Here is a 20,222-nt window from a genome sequence, read left to right on the forward strand (position 1 = left end):
TTTAATTCCTCCACTGGCACATAATCAGGAATTGTTACAACATCCATGTTGGTAAAGTAGCTACTCTGTCCTGGAGTATCAGCAACAGCTTGATCATCTCAAAATAATTAATTTTTTATTGACCCATACAGAAGTATAGACAGTGTAACTTTACCTACTATAAATTGACATAGTTTCAACTATTCATATACCGAAAATGGAATTTTATAAAATACTTCTTTTTAATAATTAGTTATAATAACGTTAACTAAACAGCTTAGCTTTGAATTTACACAATTTACATAACAAAGAGAAAGGCATCTACATCAACTTAATCTGTGCTACCTTACATAAAGTAGTGATGGAGGAGGAAGACCAAACAGAAGTCATCTCACCTTCTGTATGGTCTGACTCTACTGTTTAAACTGTTGCTTCCTACCTAGAGTGGGAGGTGCAAAGAAGGGGGTTCAGTATTATTATTTTTTGTTAACACGTATCTTGCATAAGTTTAGGATCTTGCAAGATTAATGCCATTTAACCTAATCAAGGAAGAAAATACACTGCTAAAGCAAACTGGCATGTGGCAAGAGCCAATTTGATAAATGAAATAATCACACAATAGGTGGATTTTTAAGGGTAAGCAGAACTATAGTTAGGGTTAATTTTACAGGTATTATAAAACATAGCTACAGAAATTGAACAAAAGCAGCATTAAGTAAAACAAAGTGTAAAGAAGTGATAATAGAGTTTTGCTGTCTCCATGCTGTCCAAAGTGACATGATCTATAAATAAAACCAAAAAGCTTTCAAAATCCAATTAACATCTATCATTTCTGATTATATGAAGACAACTTTAACATTTTATCAAACATAAAATTTCTAACGCTGACTTTCTCATATGCACAGATACAGCTAAGGAAGCTCTAAGCAAGACAAAGGTTGCTGAACAGCTGGTGAAACAACTGAGAAGAGCAGAGAACCATGAGAGGTTAGAAATCATCTTCGAGGTCCTTCAAGCACTTGCAGAAAACGGTAAGGCTTCTATAGGCTTGGTGGAAGGAGGAGAGAAAATGATGCTGGTGCTTAGCTTTAGATCTGAGTTTGCTATGGGATCCTACTAAGGGAAATCAGTAACACTTTCAGTGGAAATAAGCCACAAGATTAAAATTTGGAAGTTAAGATAATAATAATAAAAAAAAAAAGCAGGTGAGAGTAGTCATTTCCACTCTATTTTAGTAAAGCATGAACTAAGGGAGAATATGACTTTGCAACTGAAGAACAAACTAAATTCTTTTCACTGACAAACTTTAACACAGTCTGATAGCGATAGGATAAGGAGGAACAGTTTTTGACTAAAAGAGAGATTTAGATAAGATATTCGGAGATGATCTTCTCAGAGCGTGGTGAGGCACTGCAACAGAAAAGCTGTGGGTGCCCCATCCCTGGAGGCGTTCAAGGCCTGGTTGGATGGGGCGCTGGGCAGCCTGGTCTGTTAAGCAGCAACCAGCCCACAGCAAGAGGTTGGAACTTGGTGGGCTTTTAAGGCCCTTCCACGCACAAACATTCAGTGATTCCATGATGATAAGCATTCAAAGGAATCTAGATATCTGATAAAGATTTTGAAATTGAAAGCTCTTAACTGGCAATACAGCAAACGTTAAGGATCAGCCCTGAAGCTTTGCTCATTCGGCCCGTGGCGTCATCCTAGCACCAAGATGTCTGTTAAAAACAATACAAAAAACAACCGACAAAAAAGAGCACATCTGGAAAAGAGACTAGCTTAAATTAAAGGACTTAGCTTCCTTGCTTGAGACGCTTCAGAAATAAGTCAATGACCCAACTCTTAGTGTGCTTTTCCGATGCCTGCAGATGCTCTGAAAGTTCAGCTGGTGGAAGCAGGTGTGCAAGAAGTCCTGTCTGACATCCTGCTGAGGCTCCAGGGCAGTTCACAAGCTGAGGACACATGTATTGTGAAGGCCACATCCGATCTCATCGTCTCTCTGCTTCTTGGAGGTAAAACAAACCAACAAACAACCCACACAGTCCAGACACAATAAAGAACATCACAGAACCCCATGGGAATAGGAGTGGCCATTTGCCCATTTGCTTACAATTCCTTAACACAGACACATCTGCAACCTGTTTTATAATCCCAACGGAATACTCAGACATCACCTTTTTCTTATTTACAGCAGTTGAATCCTTACATTCCCATGTTTCCATTCAAGTGTCACCTATATGCTGCCTCAAGCCATCTAATGCTATTGTGACTGCTTCTCTGCAGAAAACAATACCTCTGTGCAGGTAGAATTTCAGGCCATTGCAGCTGTACCCAAGGCTGGTCAGTCCACATATAGCTTCTAACACTTCTCTTTCAAAACCGGCCTAACACATTGCTTTGAATTGAAAGCCAGTTGTCAGATGAAAATGTTTGCATGGCCCTGAGCCACTCATTTCTTTCTCGTTCACTGCTTCAAGCCCACATATGTACTTCAAATATTTGGATTAACAAATTTGTTTGTAATATAGATAGTGCATCTGTGAAGCAGAAAAAAACCATCATCATTCCAGACCATACACATAGCTGACCTAGATCTTTCTCTAAGTCTTTAAGTTGATTTGAGGCACACTGAAAAAAGACTGAAGACTTCTAATGGCACCTAAGTTTAGGTGTCCCTGTTATATTGCATTTTGGGCAGATGAAAAAATAAGCTTCAAGAACTGCTTGCTTACATTGCACCCCACTCCCAAATCCCAAAGGAATCATCAGTCAAAGGTTTTAAAGGTTGTTGTCATCATTAATAACTGAAGTTGTCATTGATTCTGATTTTCCACTGGATCCCTCCAAAGACAGATGGAACAATTCACTCTGTGGCTATCTACAAACAGACGTAAGATGTACTTGACATTTTCCATTTATTATGCCTCAGATAAGTACACACAATTTTTTCTAGCTAAGGGATGTGGCATTCTCTCTCAGGATGCTGGAACCCGCCTCATATCCAAACATGCAGATACAAAGTCAGGAGCATTGGTTATTGCCAGTTTTACAAAAATAATGGTAAGGTTGATTGTTCTCTACCCATCACACCTAAAAAAACACCGTTTGTGAGTAGAGGGAAAAGCAACACTACTAGATTTCATTTACTGCACATCTCTTAAACACTAAGTTGCTGTTCTGCAGACTGGAGACTTGCATACTTTTAAGCAACAAAAGCTACATGTAGAAATAATTTAAGGAACAGTGGTCAAAAATAGGGTGATCAGGGGTGCAAGCATTCATATTTTGTTTTAGCTGAATCCCATATTAACACAGATGAGACTCTGGAACAGTTTCACAGCAAATTCATTTGTTCAAAATATACAGACAAAAAAAAGAAATCAAGCTCACGTTTTACATTTTAAGTTCCTTTTGGGGAGGTGGGAGAGGATTACTCAGACACATCAGGGGAAGAAATAGAGCAAACTCAAGAGAAGTCATTTTTATCTTTCATGCTTTCCTATTTTAGAGAGCTCTGAGCCTTAATACCATGCAGAGAGAAAGTGAGAAACTCTTATGAAGAGACTCCTGGGAGGCCTTACTGTGCTGAATCAGTCAGAGGAAAACCCATGTTTTCTGTCCATTCCTCTGCCACTGACAGCTATTGTACTGGGATCAAACTGAGTTCAAACAAAAAAGAGCTTTTTCAACACTGTTCAATTTTCTCCATTTATTTAATTATCAGAAAGGATTCCCTTAGATCTCTCTGAATGGTCAGCAAGACAGTAAGCTTTAGAAAAAAAGCTGTGACTACCATATGTGTTTCTCCCTACCTCTCCCCTACATTCTCCCTATACTTCCTTTATTCGTGGTCTCTTACTTAGCCCTTAATCAGCCATTAATGTATGTGGCTGAATATGAAGCCCTCTGTGCCTTTCGACTTGCTATCTTCCATTTACTCAGCTGAGTGGCTTGCTTTGTCACTCCCTCTTGCTCCTCCATCTCTTCCACAGCCCCATTAGATATTTCTTGAGGAAAAAGTGAATAATCCTTTTCACATCCCAGTTTGTGCTGCTGCTGTATGCATAGCTTTAATCTATGAAAAGAAATCCCACGGAAACCCGATGTCAGCATCAACTGACTTAGAAGGCAGTGAAAAATGGCACCTTTTGCAGCTATTGAGATGGTTGTACCTAGCAACTTGAACCGTGAGCCATTAAATTCTGCTACTAGCCAAGCAAAAATCCATAAGAGAGGGAACCCATTTGGAGCTCTGGAACAATTGAAACAAGGCAGTCGCTAGTGGGTTCTGCCTACGTGTACTTTACTACAAGAGGGAAAAGATGCTCAGCCATTCTTTGGTTTGAAAGGTTGGGGGAGTAGAAAACTTAAGTTCAGTGAAGTATGGAGGTTAAAGCATTTTTAGCCCGTATAATTCTATCAGCCTAAAACTGTCTATTTACAGATAACTTATTCCTTAAGAGAGCTAGGCAATTTTCCTCTTACACTCTAATGTCCAAAGATTAGGGCCAGGCAAGAGAACATGTTCTTACTTGTGGCTCTTCAATCATCATCTCTACAGAATGTAGATATGAAATTGTAATTAAAATTTTGCACGAATGAAATTTGAAGTACTTGTCTGACTGTTTACTCATGAAAATATCTACTCACACTCAAATATTTTACATTCTTATTGAACACAGAAATTCAGGAAGAAAAACATGCCACGAACTGAAAGGCAACAGCAGAAAAATGCTAAAAGAATAGTGCTGTTGGTTCAAAAGAGAATATGGAATAGTTTCTACTGCTTTGGAGTGTTAAACAAGTGTTAAAAACTACTACATATGGCCATTTAAGCAGTACACAAAAAATTAAACCTTGGTATATTTTAAGCATGCAGCCAGCAGAATAAGAATCAACTAAACCTACTTTTGGTCAAATGTGTACTAAGACAGCAGTAGCTAAATAGGTAATTCATTACCCTACGTGAAGATGTGATCTTCCTGAGTAGCACTGACAATTTTTTGCCATCTTCTAACAAGTATTCATACAGTAAGAACACAGCAATAAAACAATGTTGACCAGTGTCAAGAAGATGCTTTGCTTGCAATGTGATTAACTACACAGAATAATCAAATACAGAAAAATATTTGCCAAAAGGCATCTTCAAAACACTTCGTTCTGGAAAGATGTGGAGGGTTGCAATTTCCTTCAACTCTTTAAAAGGACACAATCACATTTCCTATCAAAGGGAGCTGAAGAACTTTTGATAATGAAAGGGCTGTCATCTCTGCAGAGAGCTCTCAAATAAAAGGAGACAATACAGACATACAGATACTAACAAAGTATTGTGGAGCACATACTGCCCAAAATCATTGTTCTTTGGAAAGCACAAATCCACTTTCTCCAGCTTTGAACATATAAGAACTCTCTAAATCAAGAGTTTTTTCTAGTTTCATGAGTGCAACAAAGACTTATTTCAGAAAGTAGATTTTTCTTACCTGTCCTCTGAAACACAATGATCTTACTGAATAAAAGGAGGAGTACAAAACATGCAATCAGACTAACAACTGCTGGATAAGATAGCTAGTATCACAATACTCTCTTAAGCAAGTAGAATAGCAATATTGGAGTATTAAAGCTATCCTGCAGAGCAGTGTTAGATGCCAATAGAATTCCACCACATATATACAAAGGAAATTAAAGCAGTACTGGAGGAATAAATTTATTGGAAAAGATATGGCTTTTAATCTGACAGTGACTGGCTCTAGAAAGTGTTGTCAAGCCATGTCTTGCTCGAGGGTGCATCTCAGCATCAGTTCACAGGCAGCTTATTTCCACTTGTCTCTCTAAAGAGTTTAAGCTTGTAAAAACTACTGCCAAAAGCTTCCGTCTCAATCTTTTCAAAACATTAGAAGAGCCCAGGCAAAGACTCTCTGAATTCTCAATTCATATTACTTAAATTCTATCACCGATTCTCATCTCACCTCTCCCACCTGCTTGGTTTCTCTTCTTTCCTTAGATGGCAACTGTGTACGAATGGTACAGGTGGGAGTCATACACCAGCTTCTAGATCTTTTGGAAAAACACGTGGAGAGTGAAGACATCTCTGTTCAACATGCAGCACTCAGTGCACTTCGAAACCTTGCTGTCCCAGGTACAGTTTGAGGACAACTGATTTACTGTGATTCTTTGTAAAGCTGGGTCATTTAATGGAGATGTGTGCAGTTCCGTCCAAGTCACCAATTCCAATCCTATCTATTTTGGAGGACAACTGAGTTTTTTCCCCCCCTACAGAAGCATTTTACGTAACCCATCTGGACTCACCAGATACACAAAGGACAGTCTGATCTCATTGTCAGCTGCTGAAGTGATTTCATATTAAAAACACACAGAGGTTAAAGACAAAAACGCGTAACAACACTTATAACTTCACCCCATGTTATGTACTATAAGCTATCTCACCACACTTGGTAGACATTATAAATTTGTTCTTCTCTAAAGCCCATATCCATTGGAAACGTTGCGTGCGTAAGAGTTTTAAAACTCCACTCTCACCATCTTTAATAAATGTACCCGAAAATTTTGTTACCTCTAATCTCTAAACTAAGCTTCCACATGAAAATACAACTCAGACCAAAAAGATTTTACTACAGACATAACAGAACAGCACCCCACACCACAGTCCTCACTGCTGCAGAGCATTTCTGAGAAGAACAAGGCCCCAGCATTATTTTCTGAAAATAAAAGCATGGAGTTATCTGCCAATTTTCTTATGTAAACTAGCCAGCATGCTTAGTTGAGGAAACATTTCTATATACAGTTACTGCTTTGAATAAACAAGATCCCCACAACATACTACTTGCTAGTTGGCTTCCACTGCTTCCCTTCATATTGATATACCTTTGTTTCTTCTCTGCCATTAAGATTCCTGTGGCACATCTTGCTGATTTCACTGTCGCCTACATCTCCTGCAAGTAAGATTGGAGGAAAATTGCTCTGGAGGAAGCAGCTTAGGTAGCACCAGTTAAGCAGCATTAGGACTCTTTCCAGACAAGCTTCTGATTATTACCAGGGATTACTGCACTAACAAGGAGCAAAGGCAAGATTTGAGAGAGGAAAGCAAAGAAACAAAGGCATGAACAACAGAGGATCAGCGAGCTCAAATAAAAGAAACATCATACACAACCAATAAGGTTATGCAAGTCATTTCTGCCACTCAGCTCAGTTAAGATAAGCAAGAACAGAAAAAGCCTTGATCAAGCAAATGGGCGAGTGGATAGAAATTATTACAAGATATACAAAGAGAAACAAGGGTGTTGTGTTTATCCTGTTTTTTACTGTATTCTGGGCAGGGTTGAGATCAAAAGACCCAAAAGTCTTCTAACAGCAATTTCTTGAAAGCTTTTGGCTCAAAACACAGACCTAAATAGCTGCAGGAGTCCTGCCCTTATCTCCAACTTTTCTACCAAGCTGGACCTTTCCACGAAAAGCATAATGGAACACTAGATTCAGAACAACGACTATATTAAGTCACAACTGTATTTTCAGATGTTTGTGTAATGACTTAACTTCCCATTAATTCCTTTCTATCCACCAATTCCACTCTGTAGTTGTTAACAAGGTTCAAATGCTGGAGGAAGGTGTGGCAGAACGGATTCAGGCACTTCTACGGTCAGAGACGCCTCCTGCACAGTTTAAACTTCTTGGAACACTACGAATGTTAGCAGATGGCCAAGGTAGGGAACTGCTGATGTTTACTGATGTCAACTACAAATTCTTCTCCTTCCTGTGTCCCATGAGGCATGTACTGGGAGAGGACAGGCTAAGCATCCTGCTAACCTAATTCCACTCCCTCTGGTGAGGTTCCCACAGAGACCATTGCTCAGGGCTGCAAAAGCTTCCCACATCACTCTCAGTCAACCTTCACAGATGAGGAACATACCAAATACAAGTCTGCAGTAGTCCCTCAGAAATGCCAAAGACCAAAATGAAAATGTTCTCTTCAGAAGATGTATCAACAAAGCATGAGTACGATGGAAAGGATTTATAATGCCAGAGAGCTAAAAAACAAATGAATAGAAGAATTAGACAATACAAAGGAGTTGAGGTTTAGGAGAAATGAGTTTCTACCACCAGTAACCTAATCTCTCTCTCTCTCTCTATATTTATTTTCACAGGTTAGTCTTGGTAAGGCTCAAATGCTGAAATTAAGGGATTATCTGCTTGCACTTCACATCATTTTGCTTTACACTGAGATGAGCACGCAAAGGCAATGGCGTCCACTGAACGCTTCTCAGAAATCTAGCTACATGCAAAGTGCACAATTAAGGCACAAAACCTCACAATTACGTTAACATTACAACAACATCCTAACTTCTAGATGTATTCAGTTCTTTAGCAGAATATACTCATACATAAAAACAAGTTGCTGCAGTTTTTTATTATAAAGGTACAATAGTGGTCTGAAGTCACCAGAGCAGCTGCTCTGGAACACTGACCAAGTTAGTTATCAAGGTAAGATCTAGCACTCATTAGTTTGCACTGATTCCAACCCTCTTAAAAACCTGCTTCCACTTAAATTTCAACATAGCAGGATACAGCCTCTTCTTAGGTTTTGAAGCAAGTCAGTGAAATGTCATTTCTCTGAAATTATATCTTGACTGTGAGAGGGGAGACCATTAATTTTTCATAATTGAGTCTTAAGAATTATGAGATCTACAGTGTTAAATACTATATTACATATTATTACTGTTTTTAACTTAACGTTGTTTACAAGCCCTAACAAGAAACCAAAATTTGGCACAAAACTTCTGAATATAAAACAGTACCAGTATCATAATGCTGAGTAGAAAAAAGATACAGAAGATTATTCAATGTTTACCCATTTACATCTATGAGCATACACTTCCACCTTTAATTACTTACTATTTTGTTTACCCAAGAGCTAACATTGCCCTTAATTAACTCAGTCTGAGAGTCTTACGAATATGCATCTACTAACAAGTCCACACTAAATTAGTTAATTGCTTTATCTAGGGTAAATTAATTACTGACAATGACTGGGCATGCTGAGGCTTACAAAACACAATAGAAAAGAAAGGTTTCTTTCCAACTATAGAAAAATGCACTGAAACATGTCAGCTTCGTTACACTAAAAAGAACACAGCAATAATCCTTGCTTCAGAGCTGCAAAAGAATTTGTACACCTCGCTACACAGTCAAAGGACATGCAGCTCAAATTCAAGTTCAGTTATATGCACAATTGAAGTTTGGCATTTTGTAAGCCAAGAGGTCCTTCTGTTCCTGCTAACGATGACTAATTGGTTTTTGTCTCAGAGATCTACCACTGGTAGACATCAGGAAATCCCTGACAAACTGGGTCAAGACCCCTTCTTTGAACAAACCTCTTACACCAGTTTCATTTGCCACCCTCTTACCTTTGTCAGCTTTCTCAACTAAACTGGATTACCGTGATCTCCTCAGACTAATGTGTAACATCTGACCTAGAAACAAAGCCTTTTCAATACCAGAGTTTATCATACAGCATGCCACTGAAAACAAACATGTGGGGAATGGGGAAAAGCTCAGAATGACCAACATGAAGCCAAATATAAAATTCCTCAATCACAAACAATAAAAAAAAAAATCAGACTCTTAAATTAGAGCTAAAATCTATTACCACAATGTATTCTTGAAAATAGAGCACACTCAATGTGAGCATCAGTCCTATGACCAGTATGTGTATTACACTACACTAAGACTCAAGTGGTACCACGCTAGACTGATACAATACTGAAATGGCATCTCCATCACTAAAATTTCTTTTGGTACTGAATTTAAAGTGTTTGGGGTTTAGTTTCCTTTACTGGCACAAGTCTTAAATCACAGTATCTCATTAAATTTCAAGAACTTATCCAGGAAGTTTTTTCCAAGCGTCAATCGTATCGATTCATGCTTCTGGGAACTCCTGAGATGTGGTTGCTGAAGTGCAGGGAAAAGCAAAGTAACAAGTTCCTCCAAACTTATGACAAATTTTAGTTGCATCTAATAGACAGTTTAACAACTCAAGAGTGTAACTACAGACATGCTGCAATTCTGTACCAAGCCTTGGACTTTCCACATGATACCAACCGTAATTATGACCATTACTGAGAACAATGAAATAGCAAGGTTCCAAAGAGCCTACGATGACATTCATACAAGGCTCAAAGGGCAAATGCAAAAAATAAAGGGAAAGGGATAGGGCACGTATGAATTTTTCAATACAGTAGCGTAATATTTGCTTTCAAATATCTGAATCGTTCATTTTAAGCCCTGCTTCAGCAGCCTGTGAAAAGGTGAGATTTACAAGAACAGCTTGATTTATGTTTTTACCTCCAAGACATGTCCTGAAACAACTGACATTCCACAAGCAAAGATGCCCAAGATCACTCAAGCCCAATGCTTCAGTTACAGCTTAGACCACAAGATGGAGCTCAGTATCCTTTGCTAATTTTACATTCATATTTCTGGGACAAAGACTGAGATTTTAAATGTCTGCTGCTGCTGTTTTTCTCTTCAGCTGACGCGGCTGAAATTTTGGGCCAAGACCCCATGCTGCTGAACAGACTGGTGCAGTGGTGCAATGCCAGTGACGACACCGACGTCTGTGGAGAAGCAAATCGGCTCCTAGCATCCATCTTGCGTCACAACAGATCCCAAGTATGACAGCTGTTGGTCTCATATGTTTTAACCCCGTTCTTCTTAATTTTTTTTTTTTTAAGCTTGTCAATATAAGCTAAGGGTAAAATGTTAAATGGCATATATGATTATATAATTTAAAAACAATTTTTTTGTTGTTGTTGTTAGAAGTATCTCTAGTCAGCAACAGTAGCAACTGGAAAAATAGGAGCAAAAAAGGCAATGCACTGCACAGATATAAATCACACAAACAAGCAACATGGTAATCACTGTCACTTCTTGACTTCTACCCTGCTCAAATTAAGGCTTGACAAATGTTAAGTGACGCTTTTCTATTTCCATAAACAAATTAGTTTCAAATACCTATCTTAAATGGTAAAGATAACCCAGCTGTGTCCTGCACATCTTTTACAAGTTCCAGACAGTTTGTCTGTCTGTTGAAAAAGATGAATCCAGTGTGAGCTGTACCTGCTAGCGAATTAGATCAAGCTTCTCTTTCTTATAAATTAGAATTAGAACAAGCTTCTCTTTCTTGTAAATCATGGTATTATGTGCAGACACCCAACTACGCTTTACGCTGAAGCAGTGGAATAAAAAGTAGAGACTATCTGCGTAGGCTTTAGTGTAAAACTAAACCACTGCTAGTCTGAAGGCTCGAAAGAAAAACTGTAATAGATTCAAACTGAAACTCTTAGAGACCGTTCAAAGGTATCTACGTACACAGATCCTCTCTACATACTTCTATGTACCAACATTTCAAGTAAATTAGAACAGCCTTAAGCACACGTGCACAACTAGTGCCAAAGACGTCTCCACTCTTACAATACATTCATTTTAATACCATCAGCTCGTACTGCAGCAGGCAGATCTTTTCCATCTGTCTGGAGAGTGAAAAGTGCAATCTCTCCCCCCTTTCTATTCTACTCATAGCACTCATTTCCATCTGTGTCCTTTCATCTTTCCTCTAACAGGAAGTGGTCAAAGCAGTGCAGGAGGCACAAGGAGTGAAGCACCTGGTTTCCATGACCATGAGCAAACATGCTGCCATGCAGAACGAGGCTCTGAATGCCCTGGCAATAGCATCTGCTATTGATTTAGGTATTATTCTCCTGAAAGTATTAATCTGTGCAGAATCCTCATATTATTAAGCAACAGTCAAGCTACAAATTTTACTTGCAAGTAAAAGCACGACTGTCTAGATAGAACTCCTCAGACAAAGGAGGTTATCCACCCAGAAAATGACAGAAAAAACAGAATTCAGGAATTGTCTGCATGTTTTGTGGTTTTTTTGTTTGTTTGTTTTTTTTTGCTTAAGGTAGATTTAAATTGTCAAACAATCAGGTTGTGTGGACAGGCACAATCTGTTGAGTATCATACCACGTTAAAAACCCTACAAAAAACAATGAGGAATACAGAAAGCGATGAGAAAAGGTGTAAATGAAGACAGTTAAACAGGGGCTGGTTATGAACTTGAATTATCACTGAAATCTATAAAAGGATGAAAGTTTTCACAAGACAGTTATCTGAATGCAGGAGTACAGGAAAAGCACCGACAGAAAGACTCTGCATAGTCTGAGAATGAAAAATTATAAAACTATAAATGCTGTAACTATCAGCGAGCTGAATTTTAAGAGATTGAATACAATAATTTTTCAGGTTTATCCTGCATGATTGATCATATTTGAAAAATTGCGCTTTGTGACAACAAAAACAGCCACCACAAACCTACATATAGGAAAAAAAAACTTAAGGCCAACTAAATTGAGAATTTTCTACACCAACAAGAAAAGCAGGACAATGAAGAGCCCATCTTAATGCTTAGTCTATCACTAAGCATCTCAGACTCAATTTAATATCTAATGTTGTCTTATAGCATCTGTAGCATAACGTTTCCATCTTCCACAGTGATGTCAGAGAAAAAAATTCTACAGATCAGACACTAATTCCCCATTACTGAGAATATCCTCAAGACATCTTTGTTTATGCAACTGCTTTTAAACGAAGCCAGTTAGAAATCTTATTTTTATGAAAAAGCAAGCATCTTCACATTCTATCATCTTTTCACGTAACAACTCAGGTATCTGATCGCTTATTTTTCAGAAACCCTTGTAGAATCTTTCAAGGAATCACAGCTAGTACAAAGCTTACACAAACTTCTACAAGACGATAATACAAGTGCCGAGGTGAAATACAATTCAATGAGTCTTCTGTGCAGTCTTCTTAATTCAGGTAACTTCATTTTAAGTACTCTTGTGATGCAAGGATGGATGTTTGTGATGAAAGTATCTGCCGTTTCTGAAACGTACTGACCTTTATTCTGCCAACACTGCAGGCAAACCAGAGGCTGAAATAAAACAACACCTTTATATCAGCACTCAATTCATTGTATAGGAAATTTCAGTAAAACAAATGAAGGATACGATTTCAGTTTCTCTCTATCCCTCGTCAGGGAAGATTGAAAATGCTTCCAAGCAAGATGAGACTGGTCCTGGTGTCAGCTTAAAGCAATCATCTTTAAACCAGGAGGCTAAAAACCTCATGCCACAGTTCATTATATCTTTATGCATAAATTATGGAAACTGAAAGCAATTGCTGTGCTTTGCCATAGATCTGCCACAAGATGAGCTGCTTTTGAAGTCCTGGCATCGCCTTATATTTGATAGACAAGCTGGATTCTGCAACGCACTCATATTTCCCTGTATTCATACATGTATTGGCTCAGGTCTAAGTACCTGGATCTCTCAGTGTGACTATGCATCATTCACACAAAAGATCTGAACTGAAAAGATGTATTTCATTAACACTTTACAGGCTCATTTTTAACAGTAAGAATTGAGTCTTACCAATATAGATAGGCTAACAGAGTACAGAGGCAAGAAAAACCCTCAAGTGTAGCCTGTACTGTATTTTCAAAATACTTTTCTGCTGTTTAACCAGTTTTTGGAAGAGAGAAACTGAAGTGAAATTCTTAAAACTAAGAATAAATACTTTCAAAGGGTTACAAAATACCCATTGAGAGAAATTATTAATAGGAAAAATCTGCTTCATCTGAAGGTAGTCAAACAACTTCCTAGCACGGTGGGTGATGGCTCGTGCCTGTGTCCAACAGACATTTTGACAATGCCCTAAGTAATAGCATACCTTAACCTTTGGACTCGATCCTTTTTTAATATCCCTTTCAAGTGAACAATTCTATGCTAAAGCAGCTCGTTTTAAAGAGCAAATACTCCAAATGTGCATCTTGCAACAGTTGTTTGGAATGGCTGTGCCATGGCACATCACTAAGTCAGCATTTGCTCTCCCATTCAGGCCATCTGAGACAAGAAATAGAAGACAACAAGATAAAAGAAACGCTCGAACAGCTCTGCAGTCACAGCAATGCAGAAGTGGTCAAGGAAGCTCTTGTAACATTGCAGATTTTGAAAGGAGACTCACTCTACTAGCCCACCTCCTCTACAGAGCAGTCCTGAGCAGTTCCTCTACTGTTGCTGTTACTGAAGCAAATGTGATAATATGCCAGCTCTGCCAATGCCACTTTGCATTTGTCATGCTGCTGCACCGATGCTATTAAAGACCAGGTACAACCCCTGCTTTTGAAACTGTACATAAAATGATTTGGCCACAGATATCTTTATTACTGCTGTTCTTCACCAACACATGCAGTAGGAATAAATTCTGTCAAGCAAGAGTGTTTGTATACATTATGTGAGAACCAACAGATAATTACCACCTTTGTAATATAAGTTGTGTCATATCCTGAAATCAGAGTAACACAATTTTTACTTTAGTGTTTCAAAACCATTGTAATTTGAAAATTATTATAAAAATCCAAAGCTTGGTTCACGCAACCCAAAACAATTAGGATTTAGTTTAGATGTTAGCCACTGATTAAACAAAGCAATGGGTTAATTGGTACCAATTCAGTCCCTGCACGTTGTGAACCTAACTGCGTACCCTGCTGTTAACTGCAAATCTCACAACCATCCACAAAGCTGTACCTTCAAACCAACTCCCTCTCCTCTTCCTCCTTTTAATTTCTGCTTTAGAAGTCATCTGAGTTTTTACCTGCGAATATAACAAGCTGTATTGCTAAGCACATGAAGACACAACATTATCCTGTGCTCAGAGATAGAACTAACATAATCTGGAATTATGTGCAGTCCAGACAGTACTTGGAGAAGACACAAATTAAAGCCAGTCAGTTGTGACAAGTGGGCATGGGTGAAGATCTGAAGGTGACTGCCATTTCAGAAAGGTATCTCCAGTAAGATATTCTCCACGAAGAAAGGGAACTTCACAAAACCACTCCAGACAATTCTATTGATAACACAAATAGTTTTTGACTACATAGTAAGAAAAGGAAAAACAAGACCTGAACAGTGTACAGTTTTCTCTGGCTTAAAGCACACAGCCGTATGGGCATCCTATGACTTTCCCATGTCAAAATAAAACAGCTGCAGCCAAACTCAATTTCAGAATGAGATGTGCACTTGTGCCTAAACCAGGCATTGAGATGGAATATATCAGGATTATTACAAGTTTTTTTTGTTGTTGTTTTTGTTTTTTTATCTTCTATATACACAAACACCAAGTAGCCACACTAAGGTTACCATTTTTAACAGAAGTGATCCGGCCTTAACATTCTACAGTACTTATCCTAGATATATGAACAATAAAGCCATTATTTATTGGCTAAATGTTTCTGATCTTTCTAAAATTCAAAGCAAGTTTTTGTTTTAATATATTTAAGTCAAAACGGTCAACACAGACACACCAAATTATCAAGTAAAGCCTACGTTCAGGCTTGCTAGGTTACTTCCCTTCTGCACTCAGTGATTTCAGGACCATTGCTCAGGTAAAACAAACCTGACTCTCAGTAATTAACTGAATGACACCTGGACTAGTGGCAGTCAAAGTACAAGTATCAGTTTACAACTTTTTAATATCTGCAGATTGCATAACTGTTTCTCTGCAAACTGACTTTCAGCTTTCATTTTTTGCATGACTTTCCATTAACAGTGAAAAGAAAAGCACACGGGTTACCTATTATTCATCAGTCAAGACTGAAAAAAAAAAATATCAAGAATTATGTTTAGTAAATATAACTTAAGCAAGTATTAGCACACCTTTACCTCACAGAGGATAACAGCGGCAGTGATTGCAAGCAATAAATCTTAGAAAACAAATTCCAGTATTACAAAACATTTATTTTATTTAATCAAATGTAAGGCTTGAAGAAAAAAAAAAATGTATGTGTATATACATATGTATATACACATACCAGAAGTCACTCAAAAAACCATCTCAGAAGAGACGAGGCCTCCCCTTACACAGGATAAACATTCAAGCTGCATGAAAACTCACAGGCAGTATGGGAAGGAAGAGGAAAGGATGGAGCGAAAAGACAAAAAAGGCAATGCTATATATAAACCAATTGCCACATGAACCTCAGTGTACTTGAGGTACAAATCTATCCACATGGCACTGTACAAGAGTCAACAGAAATACAGACCTCCTTGGCAAGTAATATTCAGACTCTTAAGAGGCGACTGAAGCTCCTTTGGTCACTGCACTCTCATCTGTGCTCGTATTCATTCTCCTTTTTGTAAACAAACTAACCGTGTTCAAACACACATAAGAAACAAGAGCAGTTGCGTTGTCAGAACCAACTGAGAAATAAATACACTGCTTCACAGAAATATATTGTGCTCATTTCTGATAAATAAAAATGATCACACGTTGAAAAGTTCCCTTCGCTCAGTCCAGTTATTCAAGTCTGATCTCATATTTGATATCTTCATTAAATACCTTTCTTTCGCCGTAGTGTTTGTGGAGTTGTTCCAAATGCAACCAATAAAATCTCAACATCAACAATTTATCGAATCTATCCCTGCAAAACTGTTGATTTGCTTCTCCTTCGGGGCTTTAGAGCAGGCTCACACTCAACTGCTTATTCTGACAAGACTTGTTTAAACCATAAGCTAAATTGTCAGGCATGAAGTCACTGTGGGTCCATACAAAAGGTGCTAAATAAAACTTTAAGTACAAAATGGTAAGAAAGTATTCCAAGTCTGAAATTACAGTAGCCACATGTACCACCACCATTGGTACATTTAAATGCTTAGAGGTAAAACAGCCTACAGCCACAGGATTTTAAAAATTTTACTGAATAAATGCAGAGAAGTTTATCCACGGTGAAAACAGAAATGTTCACAAATGTAAAGAGCCTCAGATAGGTTGAACTTGCTCTCTTGAATTCAGTTCCAAAAGATTCCGAAGAGTGTTGATACAAAGCTGGTGTCAACATGGCCAAGGCCAGTAAGAACAAACTGTACAAAGACAATCCTGATTAAATTCTCTTTGCATACAAAACCAGAATATCGAAGAACCAAAAGGAATCAAGAACTCATTTGTCTTCAGGCATCTTGGCAAGGATCCACAGACAGTGGAATTCTGATGGATGGAACAGGCCCTTGGTGGCAGCTAACTTCAGAGCATGAACTCCATGCTGACCTCACTGAAGCCATGATGATTTTCATCAACTCTTGAAACAACTTCCCAGCACTACGTGCCTTGTGTCAAAAAAATAGCGAAGCGAAATGTACTCCCATGATACAATTTTCAACATGATGTTTTACAAACAGTTACAACAGGAAGTATTCTCCAATCTTACATACATCAGATTATTACACAGAATAGAGCAAGCTGGTTGACGAGGTGTTGTAATAGTTTTGAGCACCAGAGTTAAAAGCAAATGTTACCAAACACTGCTTTGTTGCTTGCAAAGTAGCAGTAACTGCAGCAAACGTTTGGCTGCTCATAATGGACTACATTCAACAAATAGGTAATACAGACCACAAATTCAAGGCTCTGCAGAAGAAATGCATCTTGCCCTCCCTTCATTCACCTACAGCTGTTTTTCCCTTGTTGCATAACGAAGCTAACAAAGTATCACAGTGCACTTCTATAGATTTTACATACAGGTTTTTCAGATGAATAATATTGGACTGTTCTCTGTTCTAAGGAAATCAGCCCACTTTAGACAAGCTTCCTTGTCCTCTTGTGTCTCAATCACTAGCTAGAACAAGAACTATCAAAGCTGCATTGAAATATACATGAGAAGTACAGCATTGCCTAGGAAGTGTTTCACAGGCTAAAGAGCAAGAAGAACATCTGGACAACCAACACAAAGATTCTTACTGCAAGTCAGCTTCTGCCAATGAAACGTTCATTGATACATGCATAATACAAAAATGGAAAATGAAAGATTTAGGAGTTTGATTTCCTAAGAAGGCCATATACTTTGGGAATACAACTATCAAGTCCTTCACAAAGACTACATGGAGTAAAATATCATTAGAAAAATATATACTTCTTTAAAATTTACACTCTCAGGCACTGTAAAAAAAAAAATCTGCTCTCCCTGAAAAAATGGATGCCACTGGAAGCAGTAAACACTGTTAGTTATACAGCCTACTGTAAAACCAACAACTACTTCCTAGAAGTTTTCATCCATACACATCCATCTTTGACAGATTAAAATAGTATGCCAGGCATGGCCGTGCTTCTGCAGCCACTGCAGTCCTAATCCAAAGACTTTCAGAGAAGACTGGACATCTTACTGAACTCCAGGAAAAAAAGGATGGGAAGAAGAGTTCAGTTTTCTTCTGGTAAAAGTAAAAACAGTAAAAACCCACAGAAGTTATTTCAGTAGAAGTACTTCAGTTTGATACCATAAGAAGAAATTGTGAAAAAATGGTTCTCATCAGCATACTGTGATTGGCATTTGAGTCACGTATTAGAATACAAACAGAACTGATGATTTATTAACTTTATAGAAGATTCATAAAAAATTCTAAAGCTAGTGTTATACTAAATGCAAGCTTTCTGATAGAAAAAAAGACCAGTAGTGATTAATGTTGAATCCGAATTTTTTCATCAACTTTGATACTAGCAATTAGGGCTTGTAATGATCAGCATAGCAAATGCTAAAGAAACCAGAGGAAAGTAAATCAAGTTCAAAGCCAGCGTTAGCATAGCTTGCTAACTACTGAAACAAACTGCACTTCTAAACTTCTGTGGGTAGCACTTTTTAAAAATAGCACTGAACAATAAAAAGCTACACATTTTTAAAGAGTTTTTTCCTTTTTCTATAAATAAAGACTATTTACATTTTTTCCAGACAGGAAACAGTACTAGGGATTCACATTCCCTTGCCTGAAATGGAGATTGCTAACATATAATGCTATGGAGTCAGACTTTTCCCCTCATGCATTTTCATAACTGCTTGGGTTACTCAAGCTATCCGAGGCTGAACTGTTTCTGCTTCTGAGACTTGCACATCATTCCCAATCAAACAGAAATATCCCCTATTTCTGCACAACCGAGAACGAAAGAACTGGAAAATATGTGATGTTTGCTTCAGTTTCCAATACCATCACGATGACGGTTGTTGGTCAACTTGCCCAACTGACAGCACGAGTCTACTGCAGAGATTGTAACCTTTTCAATATTCTTAAGAGATCAGCAGGCCGTCTGAAGATATCACAACACTGAAAGCGATGACAGTTCAGAGTAAAATCAGAACAATCTTGACGGTAATTCTTCAAGGAAGGAGCTTAAAGCAGTTCCGTTTCTCCTTCCTACAAGTTTAAAATAAGTTCTGCCAACTTGAGAAACTCCCATTTCTTCCTCACCAGAGATCAATTCCGATGCACTGAGTTGTCTGATAAGCAAAAAGGCAGATGGATGAGCTGGAGATTCTTTTTTGTACCAGGTTGTAGAAAAACCCATGAGTAGGTAAGATCCACTTTTAATACCAGGAGTATTTCATGGTCTGTGCATTTCTTTCCACTTTCATGTCTGATCAAGAAGAATAAGATATACTTTTTGCAACATATGTTTGATTTTATATTCAGAAGGCATTGCCTGCTTTTACAGCTTCGATATCAGAAATCAATGTCCTGGCTAGGAAAATTCCAAAAATCTAAAAAGAAAAAAGAACAAAAAAAAGTTGTGAAATGTAATACATGCTATGTACCAGTCTGCAAGTAGACACTGAGACATACAGCCTATTACCATTACCCATTATTGCAGAATGAGAACCAGCCTGTGTGTTCAATGCACTTCAGTCAATGCAACTACTCTATTGTGAATAACAATGCATTGATGAAGCATTTTCAGGCTCAGACACCACTTCGTAGCTAGGATCATCTGTTAGAGCATGGCTATTACTAAACAGTAAATAAGCAGCAGAATCCAGTAAAAGATGTAACGGATAAGAAAAAGATGATTTATGCAATGCTTCAGAAGTGCTCAAAATAATATTCGTCTCTAGACATCCTACAGGTGGAAGAAATACACTTAGCCAAGTTCACTTGGGTCTCATAACACTCAGTTTTAGCAACAGATAAATTTGAAGTCAGTCAAATCATTCCATAACTTTGGTTAAGTCCTGTCAGTTTTCTGATTTATTTTGTTTTTAGTACTTATGGAATGTGCAATAATCTGTACTCTAGTGAAACTCTTGTCTAACAACAACTAGAGAAGCCCCAGATTACTGGGACATTTATCAACTTGGA

General features: G+C 38.0%; 2 protein-coding genes across 3 annotated transcripts in view; one reads left to right on the forward strand and one right to left on the reverse strand.

Moving 5' to 3' along the window:
- Window positions 1-14,618, forward strand: part of LOC100549626 (rap1 GTPase-GDP dissociation stimulator 1-like) — a 17,216-nt gene extending 2,598 nt beyond the window's left edge. Inside the window, exons 4-11 of the mRNA XM_031554334.1 lie at window positions 885-1,010; window positions 1,848-1,991; window positions 5,981-6,115; window positions 7,572-7,697; window positions 10,523-10,662; window positions 11,613-11,739; window positions 12,742-12,870; window positions 13,951-14,618. Of these exons, the coding sequence (XP_031410194.1) occupies window positions 885-1,010; window positions 1,848-1,991; window positions 5,981-6,115; window positions 7,572-7,697; window positions 10,523-10,662; window positions 11,613-11,739; window positions 12,742-12,870; window positions 13,951-14,084 (1,061 nt within the window). The 3' untranslated portion in view covers window positions 14,085-14,618. The remainder of the gene's footprint in view (window positions 1-884; window positions 1,011-1,847; window positions 1,992-5,980; window positions 6,116-7,571; window positions 7,698-10,522; window positions 10,663-11,612; window positions 11,740-12,741; window positions 12,871-13,950) is intronic.
- A 1,209-nt stretch (window positions 14,619-15,827) lies between these two features.
- The window catches only part of TSPAN14 (tetraspanin 14), a 39,390-nt gene continuing 34,995 nt past the window's right edge, over window positions 15,828-20,222 (reverse strand). For both annotated transcript variants that reach the window (XM_010714112.3, XM_003207782.4), the window contains one exon: window positions 15,828-19,627. In XM_010714112.3, the coding sequence (XP_010712414.1) occupies window positions 19,556-19,627 (72 nt within the window). In that variant the 3' untranslated portion in view covers window positions 15,828-19,555. The remainder of the gene's footprint in view (window positions 19,628-20,222) is intronic.

The sequence above is a fragment of the Meleagris gallopavo genome, chromosome 8 (genome assembly GCF_000146605.3).
Source record: "Meleagris gallopavo isolate NT-WF06-2002-E0010 breed Aviagen turkey brand Nicholas breeding stock chromosome 8, Turkey_5.1, whole genome shotgun sequence".
Classification (NCBI taxonomy): domain Eukaryota; kingdom Metazoa; phylum Chordata; class Aves; order Galliformes; family Phasianidae; genus Meleagris; species Meleagris gallopavo.